General features: G+C 37.1%; 1 protein-coding gene across 1 annotated transcript; it reads right to left on the minus strand.

Moving 5' to 3' along the window:
• Nucleotides 1-3,747: 3,747 nt before the first annotated feature.
• LOC115224562 (transmembrane protein 107-like) lies at nucleotides 3,748-13,290 on the minus strand. Its single transcript, XM_029795486.2, has 5 exons — nucleotides 13,053-13,290; nucleotides 10,892-10,996; nucleotides 9,882-9,949; nucleotides 7,950-8,050; nucleotides 3,748-4,356 (listed from the first exon to the last, which is right to left on the minus strand). The coding sequence occupies exons 2-5, from the start codon at nucleotides 10,976-10,978 to the stop codon at nucleotides 4,190-4,192; spliced, it is 423 nt and encodes a 140-aa protein (XP_029651346.1). The 5' UTR covers nucleotides 10,979-10,996; nucleotides 13,053-13,290; the 3' UTR covers nucleotides 3,748-4,189.
• Between the last annotated feature and the right edge of the window lie 6,048 nt (nucleotides 13,291-19,338).

Here is a 19,338-nt window from a genome sequence, read left to right on the forward strand (position 1 = left end):
TATTTAGTAGACATGCCCTTAGCATTTTTCAATGCAAGGACCTTATTAGGCATGTTACTGATCAGATGATGGATATTCTCTGGCAGAATTCCTTGTCAAGTTTCATGTAGTAATCTCAAAAGATCTGGCTTTGAAGATGCTTTCTTGTCCTTTTTATGAAGTGTCCTGTCCATTATGTCCCAGAGATGTTCCATAGGGTTCATACTTGGTGACTAACTTGGCAACGGAAGCTTTTTTTAATGTTATTCTCATCCAAAGGATCATTTTAGCCATGCGATAAGGAGCCCCATCTTCCAAAATAAAGAGTTTTCCTTAATCATTTCACTACTGGAGAAAATTGGAAAGACTCCTTTCTGCAATATGGACACATATTTATCTGAGTTTATGCTTCCCTCACATTCCACCAGTTCTGATCAACCATTGCACCAAATTGCTCGCTCTGATCACAGAATAGCTGCCGTTTTTCATTGTTGGCTGCAATCGTTTCATACCAAATTCTTGATCACAAAGTCTCCAGACCCACACACGACCATTGTCAGGAAATACAACAAATCTGGACTCATCAGAGAATATGACAGTGTGCCAAAATACTAGAGGCCTTTCTACCATGTCACTGGCCCAATGTTTTTTCCGCTTGATGTTGGCTGATTGAAGTGGCTCCCTTATCGCTGCTCTGCTATAGTAGCCAAATTTGTGGAGATATCCGACAGCTGTTCTGGGACTGACACCAAGGAATTTCTAGTCGATTCTGGAGCGTCCTGCAGTATCCGACTGTCTAAATTTGTTGAAGAAAAACTTTTCGCTTCTGACATATCTCTTTAGGCAGTCAACAGCTCTCCTATCAAAACTTTTACTCGCATCCTAGACGTTTACCACCTGAAAACTCAAAGCTGCTAAAGCTGAGTTCAGCCACATGCTCCGGCTTGGAATTATTTGCCCTTCAATGAGTAGCTGGTCATTACCACTCCATTTAGTGAAAAAGAAATCTCGTGATTTTAGACCTACTGGAGACTATAGACGAATCAATGCTATTACCACTTCAGATAGGTATCCTATACCACTTCTACAAGATTTTGCATCCTCTCTACATGGTTGCACTATTTTCTCAAAAATAGATTTGATACGAGCATTCCATCAGATTCATATAAACCCAAATGATATTCCAAAAACGGCTATTGCAACTCCATTCGGGTCATTTGAATTTCTTACCATGCCTTTTGGGTTAAAGAACGCCGCCAGTACTTTTCAACTTTTCAACGTTTCATTGATGAAGTAGTACGTGGATTAGAGAAGAAAGTAAGGTTTCGGCTTTATTCTAACCCCTTCCTTAAATCCCTAAATGACTATATGACCAGCATTAAACAATCACCCAATGTACACACCCTCGCAAACAAAACAAAGAACATTTATGAAATAAATACTTCCACACTCTCAAGACTTCTTAAAAATGCCATCACCAAAACATACAAGGAGACCCATAATTCCATTTACAATGACATAAATACAGAAGCAAAGGAGCTTGCCACCCACCTTGATATACAGGATCGCATGGACTGCCTCACCACACGACCACATTCCCCTCTATTACACTTAAGGACCATAAACCTAACTTCCATTACATAATGGTAATAGAAGACCTTGCAATTTGTGTGAAATGTAAGCAATGAAAATCTTTCTTGCTCATGATTAAATCATTATAGGAAATCTGACATTATATTGGTGTGTAAGCAAAAGACAGGCAAGAAACATCTAAATGTGCACCTAAATGGATGATCTTTCTATATTATTATCAAATGGAATGGAATAATGACATCACACACACACACACACACATTGAATTATAAGATATATATGTATGCCATTGATGTTCTCATTTTTTTAAATGAATAAATAATCCAACAATCTAATATCCAAAAGTTAATGAACAAACTAAATTTGTTTCTCCATTTTCTTATTTGTAATATAAATTTATGGTAAAAATATTTCTTTACCTTCACCCGTTTAAGACAATAAATGAGTTAATTGCATTGCAATTAAAAACATTTATGTGTTAAGAATCTGGGTAATTTACCAACAGTATATTGGATAAATGATATCCCATAGTGGGTTACACCCATAACCCCTATCTTACTTTGTACTATATATATACATATATACTTATACTTTTACATAGACAGACAGATGAGTGTATATACCTATTCACACATGGAAAAATACAAAGATATATAAAATATTTTATTTCGATGAATACTGTAAAGAAAAAAAGTTATTTGTATTTGTTGAGCAAAAGTATCCTTCAATGGAAGAACAAGCATATTTGACACACACACACACACATCATTTTTCCATTCTAGCATGGGTTAGAAGAATATATTGTTGAGGCAATATTTTCACTCAGCTGCTTTTCCTATCAGTAACCTTTACCTGTTTTTCAAGGGACCTATTACTCTACATGTAATAGTGCAAGTGCATGCATATACAGCTGCGTACGTGCACACTCGAGTACTGTCCAAATCTCCGACCAACCACATACAGCTAGCTGGCATTCAATTGGCGTATCAAGTTTTGGGCATTTTGATTGGGTTTTGGATAGAAAATTCACAAAAAGTCACTTCTATTGATTTTTTAATGGCTTTGCAGGGTGACTGAGGAAATGTAAAGATGTGCACGACCACCCTTGGACGGTTTTGAATGACCATAGAAAGTGTGAGCCCTCTAACTGAAAAATTGTGGATTTGTATAAAGGACACACACACAGACAGACATTTTGCCGTTAACATATATATATATATATATATATATATATATATATAAAGTGAGATAGGAGTTATGAGTGTAACCCACAATGGGATATCATTTATCCAATATACTGCCAGCGGAGTACCCAGAAAGGCTAATACATAAATGCTAAGAATTGCAATGCAATTAATTCATTTATTGTATTATATGGGCGAAGGTAAAATGTTTTACCTCAAATTCATAATACAAAATTAGAAAATGGAGGAATAGATTTCTTTCAATCATCAACTACTAGATAATATCAATTCATATAATTTATTAACTAATTATTTAGGAACATCCAGATCAAACAGAATAATACAGAATAAAGCAGTACACATCAATAAGTAAGATAATACCATAAGAACAATGCATATAAATATAAAATGGATCATACAGCTGTTTCAGCCTGTAGATAAGAGTATCTCATTATGCTCATATTAGTCAGATGTATTGAGGTGATATGTATATTCTAGTATATAGATCTGATTAACTGTAACCTTATGTGTATGTATATTATTATATTATTATTATTATTATTATATTATTATTATTATGTATATACTTATATATATGTATATGTAGGTGTATATACACTTATATGTATATGTATATATGTATATGTACTTATTCTTGTATATGTGTACCTTCTCTAATATTCATATTTGCACTTTTATATCTTCATTTTATACCTTTATAATTGTACTTTATAATCCCTGACGAGACATTGAGATATATATATAAGTAACTCATTTATAACTGCATATCACCTCAATACATCTGACTAATATGAGCATAATGAGATACTCTTATCTACAGGCTGAAACAGCTGTAAGATCCATTCTATATTTATATATATTGTTCTTATGGTATTATCTTACTTATTGATGTGTACTGCTTTATTCTGTATTATTCTGTTTGATCTGGATGTTCCTAAATAATTAGTTAATAAATTATATGAATTGATATTATCTAGTAGTTGATGATTGAAAGAAATCTATTCCTCCATTTTCTAATTTTGTATTATATATATATATATACATAATGGGTTGGGCTTCTTTCAGTTTCTGTCTGCAGAATTTACTCAGTAGAAGATGCTGTGCAGTAAGACTGAACCTGAAACCACATGGTTAAGTGATTGAGAAGTAAACTGCTTATCCACACAGTCATATTTGTGCCCAATGTGTGTGTGTGTGTGTATGTGTGTGCGTGAGAGAGAGGGGGGAGTGGGTGTTTGTATGCCTATAGTCATGATCATTGTTGTCATGACTACCAGCATCACCACCACCATCACTACCACCATCTTTATTTAACTATTACTATCACTATCACCGTTACTACCAACTTAAGATGTCACCATCATTATCACAATCATCGTCGCCACCAGCGATACAGTGGTAGCTGCACACACTCAGTAAAGCCCCCTGTGGAAACAGTGAACCCCAAAAACAGTTAACACTTCTGTAAACGTCGGTAAGACACTGCAGAATCCAAAAATGAACCAATAGAAGAAGACAATACTCGACTGGAGGATGAAGGAAGCTGAGACGATAGCACCAATGCCATGGGTTATGGCAGCTGAAATTGGATGAGTTAAGGTCAAAAGGTGCAAATTCTGGAGATTAAATGTTGAGAGAGAGAGAGAGGAGAGAGAGAGAGAGAGAGAGAGAGAGAGACAGACAGACAGACAGACACACACACACAGAGAAAGTCAGAGAAAGAATGAAAGAGAGAATCATATGTTTTGAAAAAAATGTTATAGAAAAATTCTTCTCATTCCATATAATTATCTACAGTTGTAGGAAATGGAAGAAAAGGGAAATAAAGAAAACTTTCATTATTAATATTGTTATTATTATTATTCTAGTTATAATAATTATATACCATTATTATCATTATCATTATTATTATTATTATTATTATTCAGTAGTTTTATTTTTATAGCGTGCTTTCACTTCACTACCGAGCGCAGCTCTGTGCGCCTTGGGTATGTGCTGTGATTTGTTGTGATGCTCTGATGGTTATTGTATGGAAAGTGTTCTGCGTAGGATGTGTGCAGTGCCTCGTAGTGCAATTTTCTGTATGTTATATGTGTTTGTAAGTCCTGGTGTTTTATTATTATTATTATTATTATTATTTATACAAACACTATCACTTTTACTATCACCCCAGCGTTCAACTAGTACTTATTTTATCGACCCTGAAAGGGTGAAAGGCAAAGTTGACCTCAGTGGAATTTGAACTCAGAACTGAGCGATGTGCAAAATACTGCTAAGCATTTCATCCAGCTCACCGACTTAACGACGACGACAACGACAACAACAACAATACCTTTCTAGTGTACAAGGCCGGAAATTTGGTGATGTGGTAACAACCGTTACTTTTCAGTAGACTTGCTACTTGCATCTCACATAGAGATTTTAGAACTGGCTATTTAGCCGGATATATATCATCATCATCATCACCATCGTTTAGCGTCCGCTTTCCATGCTGGCATGGGTTGGACGGTTTAACTGGGGTCTGGGAAGCCAGAAGGCTGCACCAGGCCCAGTCTGATCTGGCAATGTTTCTACGGCTGGATGCCCTTCCTAACGCCAACCACTCCGTGAGTGTAGTGGGTGCTTTTTACATGCCACCGGCACAGGTGCCAGACGAGGTTGGCAAACAGTCACGATCGGATGATGCTTTTTACGTGCCACCGGCACGGATATATATATATATATATATATATATATATAACGGGAAGGTTTATGAAAATAAACAAAAGACGGAGGCAGGTGGAGTACAAACAAACAATTGTATTAGTATGGCCATCAGGAATAGAAATAAAACAAGTCTTTTACGTTTCGAGCCTACGCTCTTCGACAGAAAGATACACAGAAAAGAAACAAGGAGAGAAAAAAATTGCGTGTAGGGACTAACGATCCAAGCTAACAGTGAGGGATTATCAATCTTGGCAAATACTTCATAAGCTCTCTGTTGGCACACCAAGTTAACAATATTGCTTAGATTAGTGAAGAACTCCAAGTAATCTTTTGGTAGGGTCCAAAGTTATGGTTCATCACAACTTCTATATCGTAAATCCATGATTGGGCCCCAAACTGGTTTTTACACAGAGCGATATATAAGACAAGGTATAAACAATGGTCGTTAGATATTTTTCCTTTATTAGGGTAAATTTGGCTTACAGCTGTTTCCAGTAGCCATTAAAGGTACGTTACTCAATCGGTCTATTGATTACTTGAGAAAAATTGAACAATCTAAAAAAAATTAACGCTTAATCCTTTAGTATTTAAACCGGCCATATCCGGCCAAAATATTTAATCTGTTTTATGTTCAAACTGACCAGATCCAGGCTCTCACACCTACCCTACAATGCTATTCTACATTAAGAATGCTATTCTACATCAAGATCTTGAAGATATGAGATATGCATGATTAGTTCAAATCAATGGGAATCAATAGGTATTATGTTTGGTTGAATAATCTGATCACTAAAGGGTTAAGGCAAGTAGAATAGAGAAAAAGAGGAAGACAAGTTACAAGAAGGTTAAGAGAAGGAAGGAAAGAATAGAGGAAGGAGTCACTTGATAGAAGGAGGGAGATAGGATGGGTGAAACTTGGGGAAAGGACAGTTACAAAAGATTAGTGTTTGTAATCAGGTCAATACACATGAACATATTTGCATTGATTTTTAGGTTAGGCATTCTCGAAATGTTGTGATGAAATTTGATAGGGGTCATTTACATACATGGTCACCTTAAGTCTGTAATATTTGGTCATAGGTGCTATCAAGTATAGTAGGAGAATGTTAATGACTTGTAGGCACATGGCATTTCGTTATTTCGCATCCTTTAAGGCCCTCATGCTTTCCGAAATCGCTGAAACTACACCTGATTGTCCCCCTTCCATACTCATACACATGTGTATGTCATGACTCATGCACTGTTCTTTTCCTGACGCTTGTACATTACCCTATGTACTATACACACACATGTGAAGGCGCGTGGCTCAGTGGTTAGAGCGTCGAGCTTACGATCGTGAGGTTGTGAGCTCGAATCCCGGACCGGGCTGCGTGTTGTGTTCTTGAGCAAGACACTTTATTTCACGTTGCTCCAGTTCACTCAGCTGTAGAAATGAGTTGTGACGTCACAGGTGCCACGCTGTATCGGCCCTTGCCTTTCCCTTGGACAACATCGGTGATGTGGAGAGGGGAGGCCAGTATGCATGGTCTTCCATAAAACAACCTTGCCCAGACTTATACCTCAGAGGGTAACTCTCTAGGTGCAAACCTATGGTCAGTGTCTGACTGAAGGGGGGTCACCATACATACACTTTAGATGAGTTGTAGTGCACCTGAGCACTGTACGCAATGTTTTTATTATTATTATTATTATGTAACCATAATATGCTACAAAGTATAAAACATTTTTATAAGTTAATACCATGTACTACTGTGTTAGCAGTACACTTAAATCATGCTAAAGTCATCTCTACAGATTTTCTATAGAAATCATAGCCAGCACTGATTTTGTTATGATGTTTTGTATCTGAGATGTCAAATGTAAACAAACAATGAAATCAAAGATGAAAGACTGGTTAATGGGTGTTACATGCCATATTTTGGGAGAGTTTTCACCTTCATCAGCACCCATTTAACTCATTATTCCACGGACTCATTGATTAAATATCATCATCATCATCATCATCGTTTAGCGTCCGTTTTCCATGCTAGCATGGGTTGGACGGTTCAACTGGGGTCTGTGAAGCCGGAAGGCCGCACCAGGCCCAGTCAGATCTGGCAGTGTTTCTACGGCTGGATGCCCTTCCTAACGCCAACCACTCCGTGAGTGTAGTGGGTGCTTTTTACGTGCCACCCGCACAGGTGCCAGACAGAGCTGGCAAACGGCCACGAACGGATGGTGCTTTTTACGTGCCACCGGCACGCGGCCAGTTGGGGCGGCGCTGGCAACAGTCACGAACGGATGGTTCTCTTACATTAAACAGCCAATGTAAATTGGTACATCCACGAACATTACACCACTATATGTAGTGACTAGTTAAGCAATAAATCTGTGGAGGATTCATTGATTTTACCTCGTTCCAGACTCACATCTCTCAATATAATCAGAGCATTCTCAACCTATACATCACAATATCATAAAGGATACAAAATATACACTGGGAACCAATGAACATGGTTGTACCACTGAGGAATCCAAGGAATTCACAGGTAAACATCACATACGATAGGCTGAGTGCAACCACAAATCTGAAAATTGAAATAAAAAGAAGCTCACAATATATATATATATATATATATATCTTTATATATAAAAATGAAGTTGTGTGAGTGTCTGTCTACTCCGATTTAAATTCCTAACTACTCACACATTTTGCGGTGCAGTTTAACCAAAAGCGGGTATCTTATAGTCGTGATTCATATCGAGCCCTTCTGGGTATTAGCGCACGTCTACGATTTAAAAAAAAATTTACCATCATTTTTCCGCATTTTTAATGCATTTTTGCTCGGGTATATAAGGGAAGTAACTCTCTAAAAATGCTTATATAGTTATTTCCCTTACAAACCCGAGCAACGCCGGGCGATACTGCTAGTATATATATATATATATATATATATATTAAACGATGATGATGATGATGATGATATATATATATTACGGAGATGTACTCGCATAGCAAGTGATTTGATCTGAGATCGTGTGCTGAAATGAAAACAATTGCAGCGTGGAAGGTGTTTGTAAGCCATTTAAGAAACACACAAAAGCCGTTCGATTCACTTCAACATTTAAGTTTAATTTGTCAAAATATTTTCGTCGCTAAAATCCGTGACCTGTTCACTGACAAAAATCCATGCTGCATCTTACGGATTTTTGTCAGTGAACAGGTCGCGGTCTTAAAGCGACGAAAATATTTTGACAAATTAAACTTAAATGTTGAAGTGAATTGAATGGCTTTTGTGTGTTTCTTAAATGGCTTACAAACACCTTCCACGCTGCAATTGTTTATATATATATATATATCACTCTCTGAATTTAGCAGCTGTGCATGCAGCTTCAATGGGTGCAGCTTCAGCTACATTTCTTGGCACATTGGACTGTTTATTTTCATTCTTCTCAGCCTCAACTCATCGATGGGATATCTTGATTGAGAAGACTGGTGCAACTATCAAATGGGCTGGGGAAACGAGATGGAGTAGACGAGCAGATACAATGAAAGGTATCATCATCATCATTATCATCGTTTAACGTCCGTTTTCCGTGCTAGCATGGGTTGGACGGTTTGACCGGGGTCTGGGAAGCCAGGAGGCTGCACCAGGCTCCAGTCTGATCTGGCAGAGTTTCTACAGCTGGATGCCCTTCCTAACACCAACCACTCCGAGAGTGTAGTGGGTGCTTTTTACGTGCCACTGACACAGGTGCCGGGGAGGGGTGGTGGCTGGCAGCGGCCACGATCGGTTGGTGCCTTTTACGTGCCACCGGCACAGAAGCCAGTCCAAGCCAGAATTTTGTATGCATGCAAAATTCACGGAAATCATCACTGTGCTAGAATGGTTGATGGAAGATGCAGAAAACGCAGCAACAAGATCTGATGCCCATTTAATTCTTCAGGCAATACTGTCATTTTTTTTCTTGTCAATTCTTGGCCTTTGGAGTTATACTTCCTGAAAGTAATGACTCTCAAAAGTAGCTCCAAATGAAGGGTCTGCAACGATGTGCCATTAAACTATCAACCTTGAAAACTTCTCTACTTGTAAGCAGAGACAAAACCGTAGATGACGCGTTGGCCTATTCAACCAAAATTTGCTCTGATATGGGAATCAGTACAGAGCGTTGAATTCGCAAAAAGCAACGAATGAACTACGAAGGAAGTATTGATACCGGTCTTCTTTGAGGTAGGCTAGTCCAGCTAATTTGGAGTTGTATGGCAGGTCATCAGGAAGGGAGTACTTCCAGAGGAGCTCACTTCCAACATGTAGGATATTGTTTTCTTTACTTTTCAGCACTTATATGTAATTATATATATATATACATCAGGTAGTAAATATATTTCTTTAAAACACTTAATTGAATTGTACTCACTCTGTTTGTTTACTGCTGTACTCCTCTGATGTATAACTTAGAGGCAGAGATTCCATTACATTTCGCTCCTGAGTTAAAATATAAAAGATATATACAAACATATTTCAACCAGATATCAACTTAAAAATTATCTCAAAGTAAACCAGACAATAATTTAGTTAACAGGAAAGGAAAAAATAGAGTATTCAATGTAAACTATAGGCATGAGAATAAATAAGCATTACATTTGACAGTGTAATCTGAATGCTAAAGGATTTTAAGGAGCAAAAGCATTTGGTTGCACATGTGGCTATATTTGCTATGTCCAACAATGCAATGTTGTTGATTGTCATCAGATTTGAGCTGGGTTTGACATTGAAACTTTTTATCGCTTTTTTTTTACTTGTTTCAGTCATTGGACAGCAGCCATGGTTATAATAGAATACACTTGGCCAAGGTTTCATGCAGTGGGATTGAAGCTAGAACCATGTGGTTGGGAAGCAAAATTCTTAGCACACAGCTACACCTGTGCCTGTATTGTTGACTATTTGAACAAAAACAGGAGTAAAGTTGCTTAAATTGTTTTACTATTTTAGATGCAGGTCTTCAAATATTCTAGCAACTTTCATTTTTGACAATAACATTCGTGTATATTCTACCATTTTTAGTGCCAATCAGCTGACTTTATGCTTTTTACTGTACTTTCCAAATGAAATATATGTATGAGTGTGCACACAGTAAGGTCTTACATCCTATTAAGCATACACTTTTAACAGTTCTAAGAGATTTGAATGTCCATTAAGATTACATTGTTACCAAATGCAGGAAGTGTTAACATTTTAAATCTTATAAGTTGACCGAACTAAACCGATCAGCCTGCTGTTTTTATATTAGAAAGAAAACAAGTTTCTGAGATGAACTGAATGATATCAGTGCGATATGAGTAACAATATCAATGTGATAGCAATAACACAGATATCAGTGGGATAACAATGAAGATAGAAGTGGTATGACATTTCTGTATAACTTACCCTGGATAATGTAATCATCACCACTGCAATGAAGTGGGCAACCAAAATGAGAAACCGTGCAGGTATAACATAAGACAATTGATTCATGTTTGCTTCTTGCAACAGCTGAAACAGTATCAAGTAAAGAATAGGGTCACTAACATCATCATCATCATCATCTTTAATATCATCAATATCTGTAACTAAGAGACACAACTTATACTCCTACCAGCATCTTTACAGATCATCAACTAATCTCATATTTTCCACCATTTTCCTTCCTATTCATACATTTGTGTTGATTATTTAATCCACCTTTCTGTCTTCCTCTAACTAACTCTTATGGGGGGGATTTAACAGTTTTAGTTAATTTCTGGTACACAAAATCAGAAAAGTCTATACTGCACTAATTTGCCATTTGGCATGCTATCATCATCATCATCATCATCATCCTTTAATGCCTAATTTCTATGTTTGCATGGGTAAGGTGGTTCAAAAAGATCTGATGAACCCAGAGAATTGTGCCGTACTCCAATTTCTGCTCTAGTACTATTTTTATGGCTGGATGCCCTTCTTACTTCTAACCACTTTACAGAGTAGTCTTTTTAAGATCAGTAGAATAAAAATAATTCCTTACTTGCAAAACAGGCAAGAATTGGCAACAGGAAGGACATCTGGCTATAAAATACTGGCTCAGTTTTCATCAAACCCATGCTTAGAAGGAAAAATGAGTGTTAAATAATTAAACTACCGTTTAACTGAACAGAAGTTTAAGTGGTTGAGTATTACACAGACACATGTACTTCAAAATATTAGGATAATTAAATATGTTAAGACAAATGTTTGGTCTCTGTTCATATTTGTATCTAACTGCAGTGGCTTTCGAAATCATTGATATTTATTTCACAATGCTTCAAGCATACATCACCATAATACATACACATGTACATATGTATGTATGTATGTATGTATGTATGATTTTTCTTTGAGTTTGTTTTAAGTTCTTTTTGAGTTGAGAGAGTTCCTGGTGTTTGTAAATATGTGGTCGAGTTGAAGTGTCGATGCATACAACCAAGCGTGTGCATCTATTCACGTAAGAATCTCAGTTGGAGAATTTTGGACTACTCGCAGCTGTATATGCATGCATTTGCACTATGACCCGGCGTTGCCGAGTCATAGTGCTAGTCAATGAATATTTAACTCTAAACTCATCTAACACTTTACCCTAAAGTATACGTATATTGAGGTCCAACAAATGATTATTAGTATTGCTGTACCTAAGCTAAATCATAACTCACACACACACACATACAGATTAATATCTGTGTTTACAAAGTGGATGAAATGTACTCTGTTCAAAAGGTTCCATACATGCTATTTGAATTCTTCACTTGTATAGCCTTCATTACATGCTGATCTATATTCATTACATGAATGTATGCATGCCTCAATGTGTTTGTGAGTATGTGTGCGTGTATATGTGTGCGGGAGTGTGTGTGTGTGTATGTATGTGCGCGTGAGTGTGTGTATGTATGTCGCGTGTGTGTGCGTTTATGTACTCAGATAGATAGATAGATAGATAGCCAGAAAGATAGATAGATAGATAGATAGATAGATAGCCAGAAAGATAGATAGATAGATAGATAGATAGATAGATGATGATACAATAGATTAGATAGACGATAGATAGATAGATAGATAGATAGATAGATAGATAGGATAGATAGATAGATAGATAGCCAGAAAGATAGATAGATTGATGATGGATAGACGATAGATAGATTGATTATTAGACAGATAGATAGATAGATAGATAGATAGATAGATGATAGATAGTAGATAGATAGATAGATAGATAGATTAGAAAAGATTATTATTGTTGTTGTTGTTGTTGATATTTAATCGAAGGAATTTACGAATGTTCTCGTGGTTGACCCGAACGAATTTGATGCGTATAATATCTTGTAATTTCTGCCGACTGAAAATAATAATAATAATAATAATAATAATATAATATATATATATATATATATATAGCCATGCTTTAACTTGTCTGTTACACCGAACCTGTGTATGTGTGTGTGTGCGTGCGTACATACATATATATATATATATATACACACACACACATACAAAGAGAGAAAGAGAGAGAGAGAGGAGAGAGAGAGAGAACGGTAATTACCAGTCTTAGCAGAAGCTAGTATAACATAAAAAAACAATAAATGCGTTCAGATTCCGAAGAATGTCGACAGCAGAGATACGCGTTGCCAAGGAGACAGCTACCGCTGAAAACAATGGATTCCGCCAGGTATACAAGAGCTTCAGACAAGGGAGACTACTCTGAGCGCTTTTCATGATCATTGGCCCTGCTAGAAGTGGCTGCCAAATCTTCAACTTACAACCTGCGTGTTTTGGAAATTGAAGAATGCATCCGATAATGAATGCTTCTTTCCCTACTAAATGACTGAACAGTCATGACTTGAAATGGTTTTCATCGTAGGTCTCCTCAACAAATGTTTAATAGTCTCCAGATTATTATTATTATTATTGCCTTTACACAGCTTCTAACGCTGGAGATGTACTACAGTGTCAGCTGTTCACTACCAGTGGACTAAGGTTGTGCCGTTTTCTGCAAGTACTCCACCCTTATTGCAGCCCCCACCCACATCATCATCATCATCATCCTCGTCGTCGTCGTTATTATTATTATCTTTCTGTGAAAGAGAGGGGAGACATAAATGAAATTAAAAAATATCCTTTACTTGTTTCAGTCATTTGACTGCGGCCAGGACTTATTCATTGTAAGTCTAGTTCTTATTCTATCGGTCTCTTTGCCGAACCGCTAGCTTACGGGAACGTAAGCATCTTTTCCTTTTGAACGGCAGTTTGTAACATAATTTCTAGGTAACTAAAAAGTTTTAAACTTCGTATACTGGTAGAATGTGTTTATAAAACATCATTTTCTCTTGGCTTTATTGAGAAAGTTCTATAGGTTGTAACATATTTCGTCTTTAATTTCTTGCATTTCGGCAATTTTAACCAATCACTGGCGTCCATTTAGGTAAATAACATTCTGTGCATAATGAATATGTCCCTCCTTTAAGAAGCAGATTGGGTTTATTTACATTTGTGAAGAAAAAAGATACCCTTCCCCCGCCCTATCTTTTTTCTTAAGAATAAAGTTTGTGAAAGGGATTTTTAAGGTCAATGACCCAGGTGAGATAGGAGTCCGCTAGACTGGTTCTTTGGTAGGCCAGAGATGGGGTATAGGTGATACTTTATTATACGAGCCTTAGAGAAGTGGGTAGCTGGAAGAAGACCGAAGATAAAGTAAGAATAAAGAAGTAAAAACACAGACACAAGACACACACACATAAGTATGTATATATATATATATATATATATATATATATTATATATATATATATACGACAGCCTTCTTACAGTTTCCGTCTACCAAATTCACTCGCAAGGGTTTGGTCGATCCGCCGAGGCTATAGTAGAACTATACTCGAGTAAACTAGACACTTGTCCAAGGTGGGACTGAATCCAGAACCATGCCTGCCCCTAAAGCCACGCCTGTTGAAGACACTTGCTCAAGGTTCCACAGAGTGGAACTGAACCCGAAACCTTATGGAGGGGAAGCAAACAGCTTAAGCAACTTCGAACAAAATGGCACATATGTAACATTGGATTCGAACCCGCGTTTTGCCACATTACAAATTTCAAATCACGATTTAATTATGTACACAACTAATATTTTGTCCAATCAACAGTTGTTTACGTGATAGATCAGTAGCCTATCTGGAACTTTCCATGAGCAAAGCCTATACATACAGTCAATAAAGATGCTGATTTCGGAGTGTTAGGGTCGATATGACGTTATCCTCCCTCGCCAGTTTCAGAGTGTCTTGGGTCAAGCTTCGTATTATACTGACTCTGTAGCTGTTTTAATTGAAGACATGACACGACACTTGCATATTTGCTTAACGTGTCAAGACAAGCCTAGCATATCATATTATGCTATTTCTACTTTGTTATTTCCATGACCTGCAATACATAAACATCTTTTCATACTAATGCAACATAATAAATTATGTTCAGACGTTTATGCGGTGTGTGAAATTATTACACGAATTTTTTCTGTTAACTCGGTTTTCTATGGGAACAACGCCAACCTAAGCAATATCCAATTACCCATCAAACCACGCCATGCATATATGAAAATAAAGAAAAAAAAAAGCAATCAGCAACGATTGGACGAGTTGTATCAAATTTCATAGAGAAACAAGTTATCAGTGAAAAATCTGAAAAAACTTTTTGACTCAACCTGGTATGCATACTTTTCATCTCATTTCTCAACCCTGCCCCAACACTTCACCCGATTTTATGAAAATCGCACCTACACATACAATGTGTGTGGTGTGTGTGTGTGTGTGTGTTTATGCGGCGTGTGAAATTATTGGACTTTCCGCTTTTCCGAAGAAGAGCGTCTGCTCGAATTCTTTCCTTCCCTGAGCGTCTGCTAATACTTTAAATGTACCACGTCCTCGCGTTGTTGTTTTATTGTGTTTGTTCTTTTTTGGATTTACTATATCTACATCTCTCTCTCTCTCTCTCTCTCTCTCTCTCTATATATATATATATATATATATATATAAAACGTGTTTTTGTAATGTCCCTTTTAACTGTTGCTCCTGTGGCAAAAAATATCTTTTGACTAAGAAAAATAGTAAGAACGATGAAGTGGATATATGTAAAAAAGAAAAAGGAAAAGTAGTAGTGGTGGTGGTGGTGGTGGTGGTGGTCGTCGTCGTCGTCGTGGAGGAGGAGGAGGAGGAGGAGGAGGAGGAGAGGAGAAGAAATAGAAGAAGAAGAAGAAGAAGAAGAAGAAGAAGAAGAAGAAGAACTGATTAGATAGTAAGATAAGAGGTTATGGTATGTGGTGGAGTGAGGATATGGTTGAAGCGGGTTGCATGGCGTGCAGAGTGACAGGTAAGTTTTGATGTGTTTAATTTCAAGAAGGAGATCCTATAACAGATCATGCTACAATGTACAGCTTGTTTTTGGGCAGTCGTCTGCAGCGGCGACGACGACAACGGCAGCAAGATGGAAGTAGACTGAAAAAGCATGAGAGGGACTAAAGACACACATATGCATTTATCTATCTATACGGTCACATGCATTTGTGATCATAAGAAAATATGTCTGTAATTGTATAATTCTCTGTTGGCGTAGTATTACATGACACTTACGCAGTTATGTCCCTCATGCTAGTGTTTGAGGTTGTCAGTGTTTTTTGATACCCAGCGTCTCCAAGGAATTTTCCCCTCTGATGGTATTCCGCACGAGTGCATGAACAAAACACATACAATGAGCATTGTACTATCGATAATATATATATATATGTATATATATTATATATATATATATATATATATATATATATATATTATATATATATATATACATACATATACATGTATATATATTATATATATATATATATACAACACACACATATATATATATATATATATATATATATATATATATATAACGGTAAGCTTTATGAAAATAGACGAAGGCAGGTTTACGGAAATAAACAAAAGACGAAGGCAGGTGGAATACAGACAAACATATATATATATATATATTATATATATATATATATATATATATATATACATATATATATATACATATATGTATATATATATATATATATATATATATATATATATATACATATATGTATATATATTATATATATATATATATATATATATATATATATATATTATATATATATATATATATATATATATATATACATACATACATATACATATATGTATATATAGGGAGGGATGAGTGGATGGATGGATATCGTCAGTGAATCATATATATGAAGAAGAAGCACACTCTAAAAGTTAGAGCAGTAATGTAAATAAATGCCCGGTCATCGAGTGACCAATGATTTTGCATCCATAAAGTGCTTGTCTTTATAGACGATTCGTCAGACTTCAATAGCCGCGGGTTATATAACCTCTTTTCAATTGGAGGTATGAAACTGTTATGGTCAGTTAATTTCCGTGAACAAAATATTAATATGCACCGTCTGAGCCTTAAACGGGACGAGTTATCGTCTTTAGACCGGTCCGGCTGACAATCTTATGAGCATAAACAGAATCTCCGCCCTTAGGCTGTTTCTAGTCCGTAAGTACTTTCTACAGCCCTAATCGACGAACGGAGAATCCCACGCCTGCAGCATATGGCGTTTGAAACGGGGGCAGGGGCTATAGATCTCATGCCTTGAGTTTAAGAGAGATTTCGGGTCAAGCAAGTCTTTAAGGCTCCTTGTCTGCTCTGGTATGCAAAGTTTACATCGTCCGCTCCCGTTTAAGTAGGACTCCGGCTGCTTTATGATCCTCCATTTAATTTTGTATGACGTTCTTTACAGAACCCTAAGAGAGGACTTGTGGTTCTGCTGGCGCCACTTAAAGGCAGTCCCGGCCGATATGATATATCTCTGAACTTGAATGTAAGTTGTGTCCTTGCTTCTAGTGTATCTTCCGTTGCCTCTTGGCCTGAAGTTGTTGTTTCCACTGCTGTTATTGGAGCTGTCATGCATATCTTCCCTGGTGTATTAAGCTTTTAAAAATTGGATCAGCATAGTTAGTCCATCAGAAGTTGATGGGTACAGTTGCCCACAACTGATGGTGTATAGCCCTGAAAAGAACTATTTGAGTAGAGACATTTGGGGTTTAGTAAAGAAATAGCAACAGAGTTGAGAGGGAGCTGGTTAGTGAGCTAGAAGAGACACTTACAAAAGGCATAGCAACTGACGTGATGGTGACAAGATTGGCTCTTAATCAAATCTTCAATGCCAAGCATGAAGGTTGCATTGTCAGAGGAAGGAATGAAAGCCATTTGATGGGCCTTGGCGGCAGAAATGCAACGTGGTAACAAAGCCACAATTTGGTCTTTGATGGGCCGGGATGAGATCTTGGTTCTCGAATCCAAGTAGATGTATGCAGCATTTCAGTGGCACTGTCCGGAGTGCACAGTGGGTCAGAAATGGCGTTGGATTTTAGCTCCTATCTCAATGGCCTGCTGCATCTTTCAGCTAAGGATGCAGATTATTGTGGAATGCTGATAACAAGCGACAACACACATGACCCAATGACTAACTGTACAACAGTTGGATGGTCTGCCCTTCGGACACTATTTTCATATGTCAGACTTGTTCGTTGATCTTATAGCAGATGTCTCCTATAACTGGAAGATAAAGCTGTCAATACTTGGAGGCTGTGCTCACAGCGGCTGGTTTCGGTCCAGTTTTCAGAGACTAGATTGCAGCAATGTACAGTAACATCTGCTCTGTGGTCAAAGTAAAAGGTCACATATTGGAATCATTTAGTATCGCATGTTCAGTCCATCAAAGATGCCCACCCAAGCTCCTTCAGTACAAGCTGGCTCTCAAGTTATTACTACAGAAGATGGATGTTTCGAAGGTCATCCCACGTGAACTATGACGCGGAAGATTAGCATCAGCTTATGCGAATGACATCTCTTTAATACTTGATAGTATCAAACATCTAATAGTATCAGACATCTTTGACGGAGCTGCAATCCAGTATCAAGTGTTGGCCAGGGAGGGTGCTTGGCACCTGGCATGTTCATCTATACTTATCTCTCTCTCTTCCTCTGACACACACACACACACACATATATATACATACATGCTTGCAAACATACATATATTGACGGTACAGATAGTCGTATATATACGAAACAATATTTAATGCAAATAGCTAGCTATTTTCCAGGGGAGATGACTCATTCATGCTCAAGGGAGTTAACTCGTTCATTACTTCCCTTCGTAAATTAATATACACATTTTGTGAATTTAATTATTTTGTTTACTATCTGACCATCATTAAAAATATAGGATGGAATTTCAGGTTGTAATTATGAATCAACAAACTAGATTTGTATCTCAAACAAGAAATAATAATGTAGGTGTTTCTCAATGATGTAAGCAGATCAAACAAGCAATAACTCAAATAGGGATAACGAACAAATTACTGAATCGGTCCCTTAAGCTGTGAATGATATTCTGGATTCTGTTAATAAAGATTGTCATTTTATAACTGATACGAGATCAAATGTAGCAAACGCCGTTCGATGTAGTTATCAAATATTAAAAGTAATTTGTTTCCAGGAAATGCATTATCATTCATCATCATCATCATCATTTAGCGTCCGCTTTCCATGCTAGCACGGGTTGGACAGTTCAACTGGGGTCTGGGAGGCCGGAAGGCTGCACCAGGCCCAGTCTGATCTGGCAATGTTTCTACGGCTGGATGCCCCTCCTAACACCAACCACTCCAAGAGTGTAGTGGGTGCTTTTTACGTGCCAGACGGGGCTGGCAAACGGCCACGGACGGATGGTGCTTTTTACG

Source organism: Octopus sinensis, linkage group LG25 (genome assembly GCF_006345805.1).
Source record: "Octopus sinensis linkage group LG25, ASM634580v1, whole genome shotgun sequence".
Lineage (NCBI taxonomy): Eukaryota > Metazoa > Mollusca > Cephalopoda > Octopoda > Octopodidae > Octopus > Octopus sinensis.

Excerpts from the sequence above, each read along its gene's own strand:
- LOC115224562 (XM_029795486.2), bottom strand. The coding sequence starts at position 10,978 with ATGAATCAATTGTCTTATGTTATACCTGCACGGTTTCTCATTTTGGTT. Across the intron at positions 9,950-10,891 it reads TGATGATTACATTATCCAGG|GAGCGAAATGTAATGGAATC; the intron begins GTAAGTTATACA and ends ATTTTAACTCAG. Across the intron at positions 4,357-7,949 it reads TGGTTCCCAGTGTATATTTT|CTGCCATAACCCATGGCATT; the intron begins GTATCCTTTATG and ends ATCCAATTTCAG.